The following is a 19,577-nucleotide window of genomic DNA, read 5'->3' on the forward strand; positions in this document are numbered from 1 at the left end:
CTTCTCCCAGAGTCAGAGAATCGGTGTGCATTAATCAAAAATAATTAATAAAATGATCCGTCTGACAATTCGCATAGCCGCCTAGGTTTCAGGAGAATAACAAACCAACTTTATCAACAGTTCCTGATTAATTGTTACAAAGTGTCACACATAAATTTCCCCTTGTTTTAAATACTTGCTGAACACTAACAATATCCCCAGTGACTTCAGATTGATGGAGGCCCTGGCACTCATTGGAGTGGCGGCGAGAGATGCGTCGCAGTCGCCAGAGTGGATGCTCTTTAAAGTCAAATCGAGTGGCCTGTCCTGTTGACCAACACTCCGAGAATCTTCCTGTCACCCTCAGCTGTCCCCTTGCTCTAGCTGTCTCCCTCTCCCCATCTCTTACTATGTCTCATACTCGCTCCTCACTGGCACTTGATACCCATCTCTCTTCCTCCTCGGTCTCCCTCTCCGGCTATCTCTCATTCTGTCCTCTTGCCTTCACTTAGTCCTGCTATACGTCTCCAAGTCTTTCTCCCTCTTTTCCTCCTGTCTCCCTCGCTCCTATCGCTCATTCTGCTCTTTTGCCCTCACTCAGTCCTTCTATGTCTCTTTCTCTAATTCTCTCCCTATTTCTCACTCTTGTTCTCATCCTAATTCTATCTTTCTCTTCTTCTTTGTCTTTTTCCACTCTGTATCATTACACACACGCTTCATTTTCTTAAGGGCTCCGCATGTATTGGCAACACATTTAACAAGCATTGGCATAGCCAATAGGGCTCGCCTTTGCGACCTTATCATGCAACAGTTGTTGTTGCACCTAGGATATTGTGCTGCATAACAAAATACTTATAAGGTCCCAAAAGCGAGACCTATTGGCTATGTCAATGCTTGTTTTACTTGCCTTGGCCATGTAAAGTTTGGCTTCTCGCTCCTTTAACGCCTTTGGATTAATCTTCCTGCACGAAGAGCATCCCTCGACGTCATGGTCTGAAGACAAACACCAGAGGCAATCCTCATGCGGTTCAGTTATGGACCTATGTTTACCGCATTCTCTGCATGGCTTAAAGCCTGACTTCCTCGGAGCAGACATGACAAAAGATGAAAACAATACTATCCAAAAAACAAAGTTTCAAGACGAAGTAAGGAGAGTCACAGAAAAAAACGTTCGCGTCGACGGCACGGAAAAAAGGGAACTGATTATCATGCCGATGTTGTCTTCTTATGGCTCCGGTGACTTCATGCGGCGCCGCTTGCGGAGCCATGACACTGAGACGACCTAGGCGCGGAGAGCTAGGAAAAATTTCTGTGGAATGCTGGCTAAGGGGATATTCATAAGGTGAGGCATTCACAGGCAGATGTATCCATCAGAAACACCTGTCATGACTACTTCCATCATTGAACCTAGAAAAGAGAAAATAATAATTGATGACCAAGCAAGTGAATGGGAGTCAGTGATTTCATTAATGGACTTACCAATAAGAGGGCAAATAAATGGACACCTAGGAGAGTCACTCCAGGTTGCTCGAAAGAAATACGAATAGACACATCCACAGGGACAAAAAGTGCCACAATAGTAACTCCAGAAGATATACAAAGATGGGCACAAGAAATGGAGAAACCAAATCCACCACGAAAAATATTGGATATTTTGATAGCTGTGAATGTAGGACTGAATAGGTTAAACACCGATAGTGAGAAAGAATTGCTATTCATTTGCAGAAGCATAACCCGAAAATATTTCATGAAAAATTGACAAATTTGGCCTCCGAAATGGGAAGAGAAATAGGGAGATCCAAGGTGTTGCAGAAACCCTATAGAGCAGAATTTTCTGATAAAGATTTGGAAAACATGAATATGCCAGGATGAAAATTGCGGATTAAAGAGTGGATGACGATATTGCAAAAGTGGGGAGATTTAGATAGATGGAAAGTTAGATGGACGAAGAAAAAGGAGGAAGCACAAACAAATCGATCGAAATCTGAATATTTGATGAAAGAAACGGAGAAGACTGAAAGATTGTACCTAATGAGAGAGGTTCCAGGAGGGGGATATGTACATGTCCCATGGACACGACAGGATAATTTATCATTTACTAATGACTTCCCTAAATTGAGAGAAAAGCCAGTGGAATTGTACAGGCAAGTTGAGGTTTGTGAGGTTTCGAAGGTCTTGTTAAAAGATCTGGATGGTTTATTTGACATAGTGGTACCTGCTGATTTGTGGACATGATGTAAAATTACAGTTGATTGGTCTAATGAGGAGTACCTGAGAGATGAGAAAACAGGCGCTCCGTCAGAGGAGTTTATGAAGAAATATAACCAAGTAATCACTTTCTTAAAAGGGAAAATTCCCCGAAAAGAAACAGATTGGATAAAAATAGATAGAACAACCCAGGAAAAGGATGAGTCTGTACATGCCTATTATGAACTCCTTTTATAGGTGTTCAAGCAGTATAGTGGATTTGAAAATATCGGCCATAAGAACAGAACTCATTTTGTGTATCGGTTTGTGATGGGGTGAAGATAAGAAATATCCCAAATGATTTAGCAGCACAATTTGTGCTGGCAAGCGAAGCCCATAGATGAGATCCTAAAATATGCAAAATACTGCAGAGATGAAACTGACAATAGACGAAAGAAAGTAGAGGAGAAAGTGATGTGGGCTCAAGTGAAATTAGTAGAACAGCAAGAACTCCAGTTACAAAATCAGGCAGGAAATACAGGTAGGGTGCAAGGTCATAGTGAGAATAGTGGGGGTAAACCAAAAGGGCAATTGAGCCGAGAGGAAGCAAAGAAAAAAAGTGTCCCTGTCATGGGTGCGGAAAATTGGGGCATTGGATAAAAAAAAGTGTAAAAGTATACAGAATAATAATGGCCCAAATCAAAATTTAAATCCACAGACGCAGAATGAGGTGATGAGTCAACCCCAGCAGGTTTTAAACCTAGAGTGTCAATTGCCACCTGCCCCTATGCCAAATTTTGAGAGTCAAGCCAAGTACAGTGAGGACACGGGATTTCAAGGAGGAAGTGGTAAGACATTTTTTATAACAAAGTTATGTTAATCACAGCGCCTGTCATGGGCTGCATTTAACAAAAACTTTCTAAAGGCAGACAATCAGCCGCAGTCTATTTAGAAAAGAAATGCAGCATGTCTACAAACACAACTTGTGCTTTCAGGATCAACATCGTTCTTTTAAACTGGATGCATTTCTTTTCTTAGAGCACGGCTGCATGACTGATTGTGGGCCTTTGTAAAAGTATTTGTTAATCACAGCGCCCATCTTGGGCGGTATTTGACAAATACTTTGTACACATTGCCAGAACATGGTCAGTTTAAAGCATGTGGTGAACATATGTGTCCGTTCTGTGCTGCAACCAGCATGATATATACCGAAATCTGCCACCTGACTTATCGCCAAGTTGGCACTTTGGCCAAAATAACAAAAGTGCGATATGAAGTGTTGCATTTCGTATTTGGTAGCATTGGTTCGAGTGTGCAGGCTCTGATCAGGTTTTAAAGTGTTACTTTTAACGGGTGGTACAATAAATGCTGCAATCCTACTAGTAGAATATCATTTAAAGACCCTGGGTACACATAATACCATGTACAAGGGACTTTTAAATAAATTAAATGTGCCAACCAGGTGTTGGACAATTGTATCATGTTTTAGGGAGAGAACACAAGCACTTTAGCACTGGTTAGCATTCTAACATTCTGGTTCTGGAGAGGATTTATACAACCATCTGTGGCCTGCAGTTTTGTACGCAATGCTGCTCAGTATAATGTGGTGTCTCAGCTTGTTTATGTCTGCGCAACATTTCAAGCATCTAGTGCTGATAGTGTTCATGAGGCTGAATCCTCGTTCACAATCAAGAGTAAATTGAGAAATAGACTAGAGGAGAAGCATTTAGATGTGCTAATGAGGACAAAGGTATACCTCCTGAATGGAACAAGCATGCATTAAAAATGCAATAGGTCTCGCAATTGTTTTAGTTAGAGCTATTGGCATTGTAAATGACAATGTCTTTTACCTATGTGTCAACAGGAACATTTTGAGAAACTGGGTGGATACTTAGAGGTAAATTTGCCAGAGAAATTTACAAGATGCTTCCTTAGAAGCTAAAGTAAGAACATACAACAAAGTATTGTGGGCAAATGTGGCGTATACCATTAGAAAGCAGTGTATGAAAACTCTTGGCTGACAAGTCTTTAATAAGTTGTTGGGCGCAGGACATCCATTTTAATATCAGAGGAGTGATGCACGTGAGAGAAAGCTTGCCTGTCCATTTCAGAAGACTAGAAGAGCATCAGAACGTCAGAGAAGACGTATTGCCCACTGGTTTTAAAATGCAATCCCCGAGTAATGAGCCGGAGGGTGCTTTGCTCTCAACCCACCCTGTTGGGACAGCGTCCAGAAGCAGCTGCATGCCGACACTACACAATGAACACAGACGTCTTTAGTGGAGTATTAGAATGTGCAGCAGTTAATTGATACACTTCTGCAGAAGCCATAGATCTTGTCTCCTAAAAATGTATGACAGGATATCCATTGAAAGTTATTCAAATGGGGATCGAATTGCAAAAATAACGTTTTAGAAAATGTTATAGTCAGTTGGAAAATAAACGCAGCTGTCTGTTGCTGGTGGAAACCCCCGATAAATTTAAGAAAAGCCTTAGCCCACAAATGCAACAAACAACTGTTTGTGTGCTCAGTTTGTCGCTTTCCAGGGCTGGTGTACTTCAGCGATCTCCTGAAAACATTTCACATGCTGCAGGCCTTTGACAGCTTAGCGTGAGAATAGAACAATATATGAAGGCAGACGGCTGCTGCGGGAGAGGTGTGACCAATCATTTACGGCTCGATGCACAGAAAGGCGAGGAGCCTTGCTGCTCCCTTGTGTCCACTAAAACATCCACAACAGATGAGATCCTGACATTATCTATCATGAAGGCCTGGCCTTCGCCTCCATCCCGTATGACACAAATCCCTAGGCTGCTCAGTGAGCTGCTTGCAATGACAACCACCCCAGTTATCCATCGTCATATGAGGATTCCTAGACCCAAACACATGGTCCGTGACAAAGGTGAGGCAGAAAGCGCTTCACGCTTGGTGGTGAAGGGGCAAAAACGGCCCATTGCCTGAGTTAGGAACAGCTTGTGCCCTCCCTGCCATTACCATTTGAAACCATTTTATGGTTCGTTGTTAAAAGGGGAAAGTAATGCAACTCATGAGGGGCTGATCCTGTGGGGGATGGATGGTATGCACCATATCAAACAAGCGTTGAACACTGCCTGAGAGTTAAAAATATAGGTCCCTCCACCTAGTATTCTGTGGATATCTCTGTGTGGGGGAGGTGAGGTCATGAGAATTGCATCTAAAGTCAAACAGGCTGATCGCCCAATACCGCTACCAGAGAGCGCAGGCCGAGGCCAGGAAGCCTGCTGCGAGCAACAGACAAGTCAAGTTTGGGTGGGCAGGGCCTAAGGGAGACAGGGCGATCACCAACCCCACTTCCAAAAGCAACCCAACGACAATAGATCTCGCCGAGTGAACAGCGCATGCGCTGCAATACTAGGCGAGACCTAAAAAATGACTGATAGTTTATAAGCCCTGAAAAAGTGGCAAGGATAGACGTGAGCAGCAACCAAGTCACCCATCTAGTGATGGCACTCGACTTGTCTGAACGGCCCTCTCCCACAGTCCATGTTTGCCTGGATGTCACATATTTTACTATCTCTCAGACGGGAAATCCAGACATTATTAGGTAGCTTGCACATCAAATTGTAAATACGTTATGCAATTGTGTAACTCTGTGTATATGTGATCTTGCATAGGCTTCAACATTTCCCTACCCTATGAACAGTGCTCCAGTTGAGAATCTTTAGTAAAATCTTATTATGGTACCACCATTGGGAGTCCTGTGCTTTTCTAAACCTGAAGTGTACTTGCCTGTGTAAATAATTCATGTCATGTGTCCGTATCTAAATTGCAAACCTGTCTTAAGACTTTGTTGAGCAAAAGTTTGTAGTGATATTTGCACTGATACTTGTCGCAGCACCCACACCGGAGGTCGGCTTCTTGGCGCACAGAGACCTTACTCTGCCACACACACATGAAAAAGATTAGCGGGAACATTGGTCATGAGCAAGGAATCTGCAACCTGCCGCAAGAACTCCCGTAACACCATGGTGTTTTCCAAGGAAACGGCGGAGGCATTTAAAATGTATCGAATATTTTCATAAGTTGACCAGACCAAAACCAGTCTTGCTGCCTCTCAAATCTTTTGAAGCCATGATTTATCTCCTGCATCCTGTGTTTTACCAGTTGAAGAGTACGTATTATTTACCTAGAGAAAGCAAGGAGCACCACACACTGCTGGAAATCAATGGTATAGTTTATGTGCAAGTTTGTAATATTTGTGGAACTCAAAAATAAAAGGGGAAGGTGAAGAATTTCAGGGTGATCACTGGCATATGGATTAAAAGGAGTCTAGAAATAATTTTTAAAAAGCACTTCTGGTCCACCAATGTTTTGTAAACATTCCATTGGACTGGCTCAGAAAAGTATTAATCATGTAATACTACTACCCTTATAACAATTGCTTCAATCAAATAATACTTTCGAATGCTTTCTTCATTCAAGTCTTGCATTCTTATAAAACAAATGCATGCGTATAAAAGAATGAAAACCCACCTTGTCGGGAACAGCATCCATTATAAGTTCACCATACATGTTAATTACCTGCAACAAAAACAAAACAATCTTAGCCATAAATAACCTTTCGAGGTGTAAACTTTTAAGTAGGGTTTATGCTTGATCTTCATCTGTGGAAGCGAACACAACAAATTAGAAATACCGACTGCACTGTTTCCTATGACAATACATACAGAAGAGTAGAGGACCTAATATGCTGAAAGTATTACTCCCCATTATATTTAAAATTGTATTCAAATCAACTTTTATTGCGTGATTACTTAAAACCACTTAAGAACAATATACCCAAGAATTTGATTATATAAAACCATATTTAAAAATTCGCTATGATGAAACAATGCTAGCCGAATATTCGAAGTTCAAGACCTTGTTTGTGTGGTAGCATGTACCATTTTATAAGTCTCAGGGTTTCACAGGTGGGCAGTTAAGAACGAAAGAAGAGCAATTAAAAAGGTTTAAGAATTTTGCATTGTGAAGTTGCGGGTAGCTGCCAGTTTTCAGTCTTTCCTCTGGTATGGCCAATTTGGGCGAAGTTCAAGACCTTGTTTGTGTGGTAGCATGTACCATTTTATAAGTCTCAGGGTTTCACAGGTGGGCAGTTAAGAACGAAAGAAGAGCAATTAAAAAGGTTTAAGAATTTTGCATTGTGAAGTTGCGGGTAGCTGCCAGTTTTCAGTCTTTCCTCTGGTATGGCCAATTTGGGCGCTGCAAAGCTCCAGGTAGCTACGGCGAGAGGTACGGAATCTGTAGTGCCCTGTTGCCTAGGGCAATGAGTTAAGAACATCATGTGGTGGCACCATCTATTGGCTGCCAGTTGGAGTTCAGCATTGTTCCTGCTATGTCTAGAAATTGGACAAGGCGGCATGCTAGTAGGATAGCTTTGCCTCCAAAACATGCTTTAACCGCTTGCCTGCATGATCTTATTCCATCTTTTTTTTTTAAAGCAGGTTTTAATCTGCATCTGCGCTCTTTCTCCAATCTCCAGCATATGCATAATAGATGTATCATGTCCTCTTTTGAATCCCATATCAGACAAAAGGAGAGACTAGGGGCTAGTTTACCAAGGTCCAGCGTACGTGACCCAGCAAGCTGTGTACAAAGTGGGTACGGAGTTCCTCTAGGGTAGAAGGGTTGGAGCCTGTAGAGGCAGTAGGGTCACAGAAGGAGAGGGAATTGTCCTTGTTGGAACTAGGGCTCACACACCCAGCAAGCTAGGTGTCATGCTTCATCATTTGAGCCTGCCCTCGTCAGTTTGGCGCTGCATTACCTGACGGGCACCCAGAAACGGGGCTATTTATCGGGGATCTTTTGTTCCTGTCGGTGGGATGCAGTAGGGGTGAGGGGCCTAGAGTGTGTAGATGTAAGGAAATGTGTGAGTTAAAATAGGTCAGTTAGTCCTAACCAATATTTATTCCGAAGGTAAACAGCCTAATTTAAAAGATGGATGCAAAAAACTAGTCGTGATGTGTCTAGTGGTGTATGCCCAGCTCTCACGTGATCGACATGGTTCGTGTCTCTAGTGTCATTATGATCAGGACACTTATTCAGAATCGAGGTAACACTATCTACACTACAAGGTAAGTGGAATCTACATACCCCCTTATTCGATGGTAGACCTGGAAGGAGGACAAAAATAGGTAGGGAGAACATGTTTAATGTACATATAAATACACATTGTCTGTACCAACCCTTACTGTCGGACAAGGCAAATGTGCTTGTGAAAGGACCATAACAAATGCTGTGTCACACAAAATCACAGTGCAAATAGTGAAGGTCGCAGTGCAGTATACTCAATACATTCTGTTCTTATGTACTTGAAACTCATTTTCATCATGTTAAAACATTTTCTGCTAATGTGCAAATAGTAGAACTAATATCAGTCAGAACATGGTGAGACTCACCTATACTGTCTGCAAATATTATTTGCAACAGTGGTCGGCGGTTTTTTGAGGACACCGATTGGGTCCTATTAGGGAAAGAAGGAAGTATTGATAGAGCTCCGTTAGTAAGGCATAATGATCAATATGCTGGTAGCCAAGGCTTAAACACTAAAGGGGTAGCTGAACAGAAGTAAAGGCCGTCCAATAGGCGGACCCATCCATCCAGGAATCCAACCATATACGCCATGCGTAGCGCGGTCTCACAACCCCAGAGCCAGGTGAACCGCAGAGGCGTCCCCAGCAAAGCCAAAAAACGCCTCGTCAGTAACACCGGATCCCAGGGAGTGTCCACGCACCCAATCATAGCATAAGAATAGCGGGAGCCGAAGCGGGTAAACACCGACATGAATAATGGCCAAATACTCGCTCACCTCTAAAGTGGTGTTGAACCACGGTCACTCACCAGCATGTGTAACACTATTCAGCGTTCAACCTACCCTACTGCCGACACCGGGATGGTGGGTGGTTGTCGGCGGCGGGTCCAGATATAGTTCCATGGGCCAATGATGTGCCGCGGTCACGTGGGTGGTGGAGGGCTGGAGATGGGAGTGTCAATTAGACGCGTAGAACGTGATGGCGAGGTTGGCGGCCATCTTAAAGTGGAGTGTTGTTGCTGCAGTTCGTAGGTAGTGAATAGAACTGTATGGACCTAGTGTCAAATTGGTAAAGGTACGTGTTGAATGTTATGTGGTTAGTCATTAGATGACTTCATATTATATGTTCAAGCTATTAGATTACGGGTGCTCAAATTTGTTAATCAAATTAATACACCACTATATTAGTCGGTATCGTAGAGTGTAATCCATAACGCAGGTTCCAGTGTCAAGTGCTTGTATCATGCACTGCAGATTCCCGTCTGGAGGGTAAAATCAAAAAGCTATATTAGAGCGAGTGACGTCCCCAGGTTATCATGGTGGCCATCCTAGTGTGTAATCTACCCCGGTGGTAGGAGGTAACAAGGGGGGGGATGAACTATAAGAGGGGTGGGGGGGGGGGTTACCAGTTGGTCAGTATATTGAGATGAAAGAGGTAAGCCCCCATCAATTAGGGCAGCCACAGTAACAGCACGTGCTGTGAGTCACATGGCAATAAGGATCCATCAGTATCTGTATTCACCAGTAGGATCTATGTTCAGCTTAATGAGCCCCAAGGAATATCATCATTCAGGCCGCTAATGCGTGGAAAGTCTGAGGACCCCTCTCTGTTCAGCTCTGAACAATGCAGCCTTAGTGATGACTGGGAAGGCTTCTACTACTGTCCAACGTAGATTGTCAGCAGAGTGTGGTGCTTCTAGATAGTGTGTATATAGTTCTGTTGTGACTCTGACAGCGAATATTACTCCTATGTTAAGTAATCCTGGTCTTGATAGGTCGCATAGTCATTCCTATATACTTAAGGCCGCAAGGACACGTGATCATGTAAAATGCACCGCTTAGTATTGCAATTAGTGTGCCTCTTTTAGGCCCATTTGAAGTTAGGTAGTAGGGTTAGTTCTTTGGATGTGTTAGTCAATGGGCATACTATGCAGGAACCACAAGGGTAGTGTCCAGTCACTGGCGGCAGTCCAACCCCCCCGAGCCCCCCCCCCCACCCAGTGTCCTCCGTGTGTCGCTGTTGTGTTTCTTAGGTCTGGTGTGTTCCAACAGGTCTTTTAGGTTGAGAGTTCTCCTATACGCGACCCTAGGTTTAGGAAGTTGTAGATCACCTGTATTCAGTATGTGCCAATGTTTTAAGATTAGCTTTTTAATTCTGGCAGAATCTGGAGTGTAGGACGTAACACACGTAAGATTATCAGTGGCTGGTTTTGGATGGGCCTCAAGTAGCGACTCCCTTGGGTTGTTTCTAGCTCTTTTCAAAGAGTGACTTGTTTTTCAGGGTAGCCTCTAGCCATGAGGTTAGACGCCAAGGTGTTGGCCTCTGTTCATTAGTCAGCAATCCAAGCACAATTGTGCCCGATTCGCAAAAATTAGCCGACTGGTAGGTTATCCCTCAGTGCTTTAGGTTGATGACAAGCGTACAAAAGTAAGCTATTACGGTCAGTCCGTTTTTTATACAATGAGGTCTTTACATTACCTGCCGTGAGTGTAATATTTAGGTCTAGAAATGGAGTGGAAGTGTCAGAAATTGTATGGGAGAAAGTGAGTTAATCATTCAATTAATTGATCCACCTGACATTCTTCACAGCCAGATCTTGTACCATGCCAGCAAATAAAGATGTAGTCGATGAAACGTTTCCATAATTTCAGGTTATTATGGTATGGTACTTGAGATGTTGTCTTTTTCAAATGCTGCCATGCAGATACATGCTAAACTTGAGCAAAAGTGCTCCCCATAGATGTACCCTGGCTCTGGTGGCATAGCTGTTTGAACTCAAAGAGGAAGTTCTGTCAGAGCCAGGGCAGCACATTCCATTATAAACTAAATGGGAGTCGGTGATGACCAATCTCGATCGTGAAGTGTCCTGATCATAATGACATTAGAGACACGAAATATGTTGATCACGTGAGAGCTGGGCATACACCACTAGACACATCACGACTAGTTTTTTGCCCCTCTCCATCTTAAATTAGGCAGTTTACCTTCGGAATAAATATTGGTTAGGACTAACTGAACTATTTTAACTCCCACATTTCCTTACATCTACACACGCTAGGCCCCTCAACCCCACTGCACCCACTGACAGGAACAAAAGATCCCTGATAAAGAGCTCCGGTTCCAGGTGCCCGTCAGGTATTGCAGCGCCGACCTGACAAGAGGCAGGCTCAAATGAAGAAGCATGACACCTAGCTTGCTGGGTGTGTGAGAGCCCTAGTTACAACAAGGAGAATTCCCTCTCCTGCACTTACATATTTGTGGTCCTTCTGTGACCCTACTGCCTCCACAGGCTCCAACCATTCTACCATAGAGGAACTCCGTACCCACTTTGTACACAACTCTTTTGAATCCCCGCATAGTCGGCAGCTGGTTGTGGTTTGTAGGAGTTTCTGCAGGGGCAGATAGTACAGTGATGGAAGAATGCCCAGCCTTAGATGTACGTATTTCTCCTTGGTTGACTGAGTGAACCCGGTACCCAAGTAGGGTTGAGGGGAGCCTCTGGTGTAGCTCTGATGCACAAACCAACCATGGGCCCTTTTCTTTAGCGCCGCATTGTCCTCCACTAGCGAGATGATTTTTACTGTTTTATTTACAAGCTCTTTGAACGTGTTATGCGATTCAGTACTCTCTCAAATTTGGTAGAGCCAGGGTGTCTATTGAATTTTGTAGATCGGTTGTGGCCGCGCTACCTTTTGTTTTTTATTTCAAGCTCCTTCCAGAGGTAGGAATTCATAGTTGTCAGATCTGCTCCCTTTATTTTATGCCAGCATTTGACATAGGCGCCCTTCTGCACTATTTGTTGGTTCCTTAGACCAAATTCAAGTCCTATTTGTGCCGGAGATGAATATTTAGGAAGGTTGAATATCATACTCGTTAACCTGGCTACTGTGCTGTCCAAGATCTGCGCGTCGCTTCCTCGTAGACATTCATTTCCGTAGGTGAAGGTGGGTAGGAGTTTAGCTTGAATCACCTGTAGCAAGGCGGTGAAACTGGGTTCTGCCAGTTTGAGATTTTTTTAGGGCTACCGCTGTTGCACTGCCTCTCCTTGCTATTGCTTCTTTCTTTTGCTGGAACGTGCCTTTACTATCAACTATTACACCAAGATACTTGTATTCCCTAACGGTTTCCAATGGGGATCCCCCTAGTTGCCAGCGGTAGTTGTGAGTAGACATCGGAGTTTATTCCCATCACCTTTTTTTTTTACCTAGGTTTATAGTTAATCTATTTGTAGCCGAGTAGCTGTATGTTGAGTCAATTAGATGCTGTAGGCCAATCAGCTAATTAGGGCAATGTCGTCGGCACGCAATACGTTCGATAGGTTAAAACCTCCCAATTTTGGAGAGTGGGTTTTGCAGTTATCCAACTCGGGGGTGAGGTCCGACATAAATAGGTTAAATAAGGCCAGCCCAGGACACATCCTTGTTTGAGGCCCTTCGTTGTCTGTACTTTTCTCGACAGGTAGTCACCAGCTCCCAGCTGCACCCATGTGTCAGTGTGGAGTAAAATCAGCTGAGACAGTAGAGCTGATGGAATTTTTCTTTATGATAGCTTATCTCACAATTTATCCCTATTGAGGTTATCGAAGGCAGATGTCAAATCAATGACGAAGAGTGGATGGTTGGCAGTTTTGGTGGAGTTTATTAGAAGTGTTAAGGCAAGGATATTTGTTGTCGTTCCAGTGTGTTTACAGAAGCCTGTCTGATAGGGATTACCACATTTTAGGCAGCCTAATCATTAAGCTCATCTAATAGAAGGTCAGCATAATATTTGGCGTCGTCTATTAAAGCCACGAGACGGTCGTTTTTGCTTCGTTTTTGCTGCCTTTCTTGTGGAAATGGACCCCTTCCATGAGTTTGGAATGGTTTCCGCTTCTAAAATCGGTTTGTAAAGTGGCAGTAGTGCTGCTGCCCAAAATTCAGGATTTTGCTTGTACAGAAAAAGGGGATGCCATTAGGACCCGGTGCCCCCTCTTTTAATTGTATTACTTGGGGCTGAATTTCTTTTTGTGCAGATAAAACACTGGCCTATGTACAAACAAAATCAGCAGGCTGCCATGTGAACGCTGCCAAACTTATATGTATTTTATTTCGAGATTAATGGTCCTTGACTATCTTCTGATAAACCTCACCTATCCTGCTGATCTAGGAATACAAAGTGTAAGTAAGTGCCCTCTTTTTGCATGGCTGTCCGCAGTTTTTACTAAACTGCTGATGTACTTTGACTGAGTGTGCCCTAGGCTCCTGCCAAAGAACTGCCTTGAAAACAAAACCCAATTTGCACTCTCTGGACACAGATCAGCCCCTTGTAAATGGAACCACAGGTACCAAGGGCACTGTGGCCAGGGAAGGCCTCCAAGGGCTGCAGCACTTGTTGTGCCACCCTTAAAAGACCTGTACTTTTCCACACACCGTGCTTTTGCAGGCTGCGTGTTTTGGTGCAGAACAAAGTGAAGAGTCAACAACATTGACCTGGCATAGGTCAGCCACCCATCTAGCTGGGTGCACTATACCAGTGGTGAGGGTACAGGTGCATGAGCCATGTACCCCTACAGTGTCTAAGCAAATTCTTAGACATTGCAAGTGCAGTAATGCCATAAAGAGTATATGGTGCTGGGAGTTAGTCATTACGAACTCCCCAGTACCATGATGGCTTTACTGAAAACTGGGAAGTTTTTTAATCAACCTTCTCAGCACATTAAACCCACACTGATGCCAGTGTGGGATTTAATGAAAAATGCACACAGGGCATTTTAGAGATGCCCCCTGAAAAACGACCAGCACTAGTGTCCAGGCGGAGTAGCTGCTCACCTGCTACCACCACCAGACAGGTTTCCGGACCCCTGGGTCGCGAGCCTGCCGCTCTAGGGGGGGTCTGAAACAATGCACATCCTGGGACGAGGTGCCAATCCTCCTCCCCCAGGATGGGCAGGGTACACGGAGGGGAAGCTTCAAAGGCTTGCCGCCTTTGTGAGCTTTCCCAGGCCTTTTGCTGCTCCCAGCAGCTGGACCCCACTGGTCCTGACCCCCACTTTTGGCGGCTGAATCGGAGGGAAAACCAAGTGAGGAAGGCAGGTGAGCCCACCTTTGCCAACCCCACCTCTCAGGTTTGGGAGGGGAGGGGAGATGAAGCACAACTCTCAGTCCCCGCCATCTTGCAGATGGGGAGACCCAGCCAACGAGTGAGGAATATGCCCCCTTCCCACTGGAAGGTGGCATAATAGGGGGTGTACCCACCCTAATGAAGGGACGCATTACTTACCTGTAATGCTGCTAAACCTAGTATTTAGGTGCACCCCTGAACCTTGCCTCCTCAGACCACAATCGACTAGGCAGAAAAGAAGCAGGACCGAAGAAGCCGTGCCAAAGCTAAGGAGGACGACACCCACTGACTTGTCCCCAGCCCAACCAGTCTGTCCCCACCTCGAACCTTCAGAAGCGAACCTACGGTGTGTCCTGCAGCCAGCAACCTCAAAAAGCCCAGAGGACCTGCCCAGCCTTCCACAGAAAAGACTGTCTCCAGGGAGCACCAGATTTGCTCACCAACAGACTCTGCTTGCGGCTAAATCCGCAAGTCTGCACCACTCAACCAGATGCCCATGGCCCGAGTTAGAGTGGCCCAACACCACGAGGTGGTCTCCCCGGCAATCCTGACCAGAGATCTGGCGATTTCTGACTTGCCTTGAATCTCCCAGGAATGCCTGCAGCCTCTTTCTGGAGGGTCCCCCGACCAGAACTGGTAAGGAAAACCCAACGCCTAAACACACCCCTGCACCTAAAGCCCCACGGCCTTGGATGGCCCCAACTGACGGTGGGTCAGCATCCAAACTTACCTCCCCAACCAGTGGTTATCTCCAGAAGATCTTCATCCCACGCTCACTACGCCACTGGAGTCAAGCTATCCTGGGTGAAGAGGGGTGAAACCCTGAAACCGGTCCTAGGATGCTTGATTCCGGTCCAGGGAAGACAAGGCTTGGCAGTTCGGGCTAGACTGTTCCCATGAGGGACAGGGTCAAGACTGATTTGCATATGGCCATGTCTGAACTGGGGTGGCGTGGTGAGCAAAATAACGATGGATTAAACCCAGATCTGTGACTAGGGGTGAATGTTTTGCCAATGTGCAACATTCCGCCCATCATCTTGTGTGTTTTGATCTTCATCCTTGAGCCTGCAGTCTTTGTTGAAACCGGAGAATCCCCATTGAAGTCAACAGGGGACCCAACATCAAACCAGCATCCTGCACCCAGCCGCCCCTGTGCCTCTGCAGGTACACTTTGTGTGTTAAACAGGATCCCTCTTTGCCCTGAGCCCAACACCATGATCTTTGCTCCCACACCTTGTGGCCTGCTTATGAGCAGCCGCCAACCTGAGGTCCTCTATGCCCCATTGAGCCTCAGCACACTGCACCCGGCCGCCCTAGTGTCACTGAGCGTGCTTTGAGAAAGTGCATCCTTGACTCTGGCGAAACACTTGTCCCAACTCTAGAAACTCAAGCCCAAAGACCCAGTACTTACCTTTTAACCGATAATTTATTCCTATGGAGAGAAATGAAGTTGTCTGTTTTCCCTTGAAAAATGCTCCAAGTGTGGAGTTGAATTGTATGAAAAACCATCACTGTGCTAAACTGATTTTACTTACCTTCTCTCTAGGAAATGTCCCAGTGCGATATCTAGGCATATCACACGGAGTAGAAAAAGTAACTTAAAAAGTAACTGAAAAGCAATCTGTACAGTAATTTCGAATCCTTGACTTGCCTGTATTTCAAATAACTGCATTTGAACTTGCAATCAATTGTAAACACTGCATAATATTTTGCAAAGCATTTATTTCACTCACCTGTGACAGGCTTGACTTGCTTCTTGAAATAAATTAATATTTTTATACAAACAAAATTGGTCCGAGTTCAGTCTTTGAGTGTGTAACATACTTTGCTGATTGAGTAGGTACATTAAATGCTTAACACTACCCTTTGATAAAGCCTTACTACTCGACCAAACTACGACAAATAGAGTACGGTGCTATCTACTTTTACCACTGACTACCTTTGGGGTTCCACTGGACTCTGTGCACCCTATACCTCATTTTGGTACAGTATAGACAGAGCCAGCTGCCTGCACAAAGATTAGAGTCTTTTTATGGTATCATTTTCAGTTCACTTTTAGTGAACAACTAGCACTTTTACCTCTCAGAGAACGGTACTTTATAACTCTGCACTTTAGTAACAATGTTTAGCCGAGATTAATCTGTTTTCATCTTGGAAATGCATCAACTGTAATTAAATGTTTTTATTTTAGCTTCGGATACTTTAAACTAAAAACTGCTGTATTGTTTAAAAATGTTAGCAGGTTTTAGCTTAAGCAATGTCATTTAAGCTTAATGTCAAAGTTAATAGCATCTTACAAGTAGATACACAGCAAGGCGCGACTTGACGTCCGCATTCGGTGCAATGATTATTTACTATTTAAACTCTGTATCTAGAATCAATGCTCCATTCTAATAGAGATCATTAACCACCACAGGGGCAGCCCTAACAACCTGAAACAGGGGCAAACAATATTTAATCCAAACAATGGTTCAGAATGTTCATAAAATCATCATAACACAAACATATATAAACAATTAATGAAACAATTGTGTGTATAGCGGTGCACACATCCAAAATACAAGGAAAGAGAAGGGCCCATATAAGAATTTGTTTTTGAAAAACATACAAAATGTATTCATTAAAATGTGTCAAGAGGCTCAGAATTGTAAGCTGGTACATATAACATTTGGTGAACATACATAACCAGACAAGTGGCAGACAAGGAGAAATTACATAAAAGCAGGAGTTTCGGGGCAACACCGAAACTACAACAAACAAAACAATGTGTCCTCCATTAATTGCGGCCACAATTGCGTCAACGGTGTTTCGGCCTTTGTCATTAGTACATGGTCATCTTCAGGACATAAAATTAACTGAGCATCCCAATAAACAGTAATTATATACGGAAAAGCAAGCAGATTAGATTTCAATGCTTTTTCTAAAGATTTTATTTATTATAAGTTTTCAATGTATCTCTGCCCATTAAATGACCTTCATAGCTGCTAAAATAAATCAGGCAACCCTGGCCAACGAAGGATAAATAATTCTTGATGCTCCAGTCATGTGCACGAACGGAAATTAATTCACATTGCGCGGCAACTCGATTGCAAGCCTTGCCAACTACAAATCTGATTCATACAAAGAAATGTACTCTGAAGCCAGTCTTTGCAAGAATACAAACAGGTAGCTCCAAATAACCGAGTTAAATGCCTTTCGAAATCAACTTGAAGAAATGCAAGTGGACCTCCTAATCAGAGAGTAAGGGTCAGCACATTATGGAGGAGCCTTATGCTAGGACATTTGGCTGTCAAGCATGAAATTACTCTGGCCTTTATGCATCAGAGAATGAAGGACACGCCTCAAGCAAAACAATTTTATTTCAAAACGGGTCTGAATTAGGAACACTGATCAGCAGGCTTCCTTAGATTCAAAAGTATTACGTCGTCCCTCAAAGGTATTATGGGAGAATCCCATTCTTCAGGAATCTAAAATTAATTTGTGCTAAAGTGGGAGTCAGTTGTGAAATTAACTGTATAAAGCAGTGGTTCTTAGCCTGTGTTCTAGGGAACGCTGGGGGTTCGCGACTGCTTAAAACATTAACAGATTAATAACTTGTATATAAATAATAATCAGAATATAAAGGTAAACTTTTTTTGTAAGGTAAATGTACAGGAATTTGAAAAAGGAGGCTAAAAAAATTAAGTAAGTATCCTCAGATTGATTTGTGAGAGCCGTGTAAATGCATCAAACAGAATATAGTATGGACAACAAATAGCCTCAATTGAATTTGGAAATGCTCCACCCTTTCGATTAAAATTCAAACATTGCTTTTTTTAAATTTTCTTGTGAATTAAATAAAACATTTAAATCATTTATGCATTTGTTTGATGAATGCTTATTTCTGTATTTTTTTGCATACTGTTTTGGGGGTCAAATAATTGAAAATGCCTAGTCTGGTTCCACGCCTCCCAGTGGTTCAGTGGGATTCCCCAGGTTCCAGTATTAAGTGGGCAGTCCTATGAAATTAAGAACCACTGGTTAAACTATTCAACGGGTGACTATTAGACCTAGGTGGAGTCATAGCCTCTCCCAACCTGTTAACCGAGAGGTCACCTTCTAACTTGGTTCGTGTGGGGGGCGGGGATATTTATGTCACTGTATCTGAATGACATCCAAGAAATTAGTTACAGGAAATAGACTGGCACTCAGAATAAAAATCACGACAAAGCAATAGGGCTGGCAAGTCAAAATGTTCTGTTACCAGAACCTCTTGTTTATCTAAACCACCTCACCACAGTCCCCTACCGATACATCTATTTTAACTCTTGATTACCTAACCAGTGAGGTAGTTTGCATGCTTCATCACAACACAAACAGACCTTGGAAAATTTCTATGGTTTCCTTGACGTATCCGTCAGCAGCTAAGTGACATTTGCATATGCTTGAACGTCTGCAAAACCAGTTGGTATTCTGATGTACGACATTTAAGATCAAGGTCCATCACAAATCTCCAAGATGACAATAGTTACTACAATTCTCTATTACACGAACAATAAACTCTATTGCCCTGCTGCGGAGTACGACTTTGAAAGGCTCCCACAGGGTGGCAGGAGAGTCAACAAAGTTATGTTGAAAACAGAGGGGAAAGAGAGAATTAGAATTTAGCTTCATATCCCATTAAAAACATTATACAAAATCAGGCTAAGGTTGTTAACATCGATGCCTTGCTGTTATGGTTGGTTGTTTTAATCCATCATAAACCAATAAAAAGTTATATTAAACAAATATATATATAAAATCTGAGCTGCTGCGCTCTGTTGGCTCAGGTGCCTGGCAGTCACAAACAGCATGAAATGAAGACAAACATGTGCAAGCACTACACAATTATACAAAAGGCCAGTAGGATAAAATCAGCACTTAACAGATTCAAGTTCTCCAAGAGCATTTCCTGTTAATGTGTGAACTTGTCCTTAAACATCCCTCCAGAGACCCTCATATTACATCCTGGTACCCATCGGCAGCATTCCGAAACTATCCACTCACCCCAGTTAGCTTTCAGATTAGTCTGCTGTGACCTAAAATAGTCTGATCTACCCTTAAGAACTACCACCACGCCTTTAAACATAACCAGTTGCCCACCAAGACCTTCAGCTAATTTTCAAACCAGGCCCAGCTGGGCAAATTCTACTTGTGGGGGGATCATCGTCCATCACTACTGGCCTCACGCCCACCAACCACATTGGCATTATGCACACACATCC

At 43.5% G+C, this 19,577-nt stretch overlaps 1 protein-coding gene across 4 annotated transcripts in view; it reads right to left on the reverse strand.

The window, feature by feature from the left end:
* SENP5 (SUMO specific peptidase 5) overlaps positions 1-19,577 on the reverse strand; it is a 252,121-nt gene that overhangs the window by 147,169 nt on the left and 85,375 nt on the right. For all 4 annotated transcript variants that reach the window (XM_085635312.1, XM_085635309.1, XM_085635310.1 and 1 more), the window contains exon 5: positions 6,680-6,727. In XM_085635312.1, coding sequence (XP_085491438.1) covers positions 6,680-6,727 — 48 coding nt within the window. The remainder of the gene's footprint in view (positions 1-6,679; positions 6,728-19,577) is intronic.

The sequence above is a fragment of the Triturus cristatus genome, chromosome 11 (assembly GCF_964204655.1).
Source record: "Triturus cristatus chromosome 11, aTriCri1.1, whole genome shotgun sequence".
Taxonomy (NCBI): domain Eukaryota; kingdom Metazoa; phylum Chordata; class Amphibia; order Caudata; family Salamandridae; genus Triturus; species Triturus cristatus.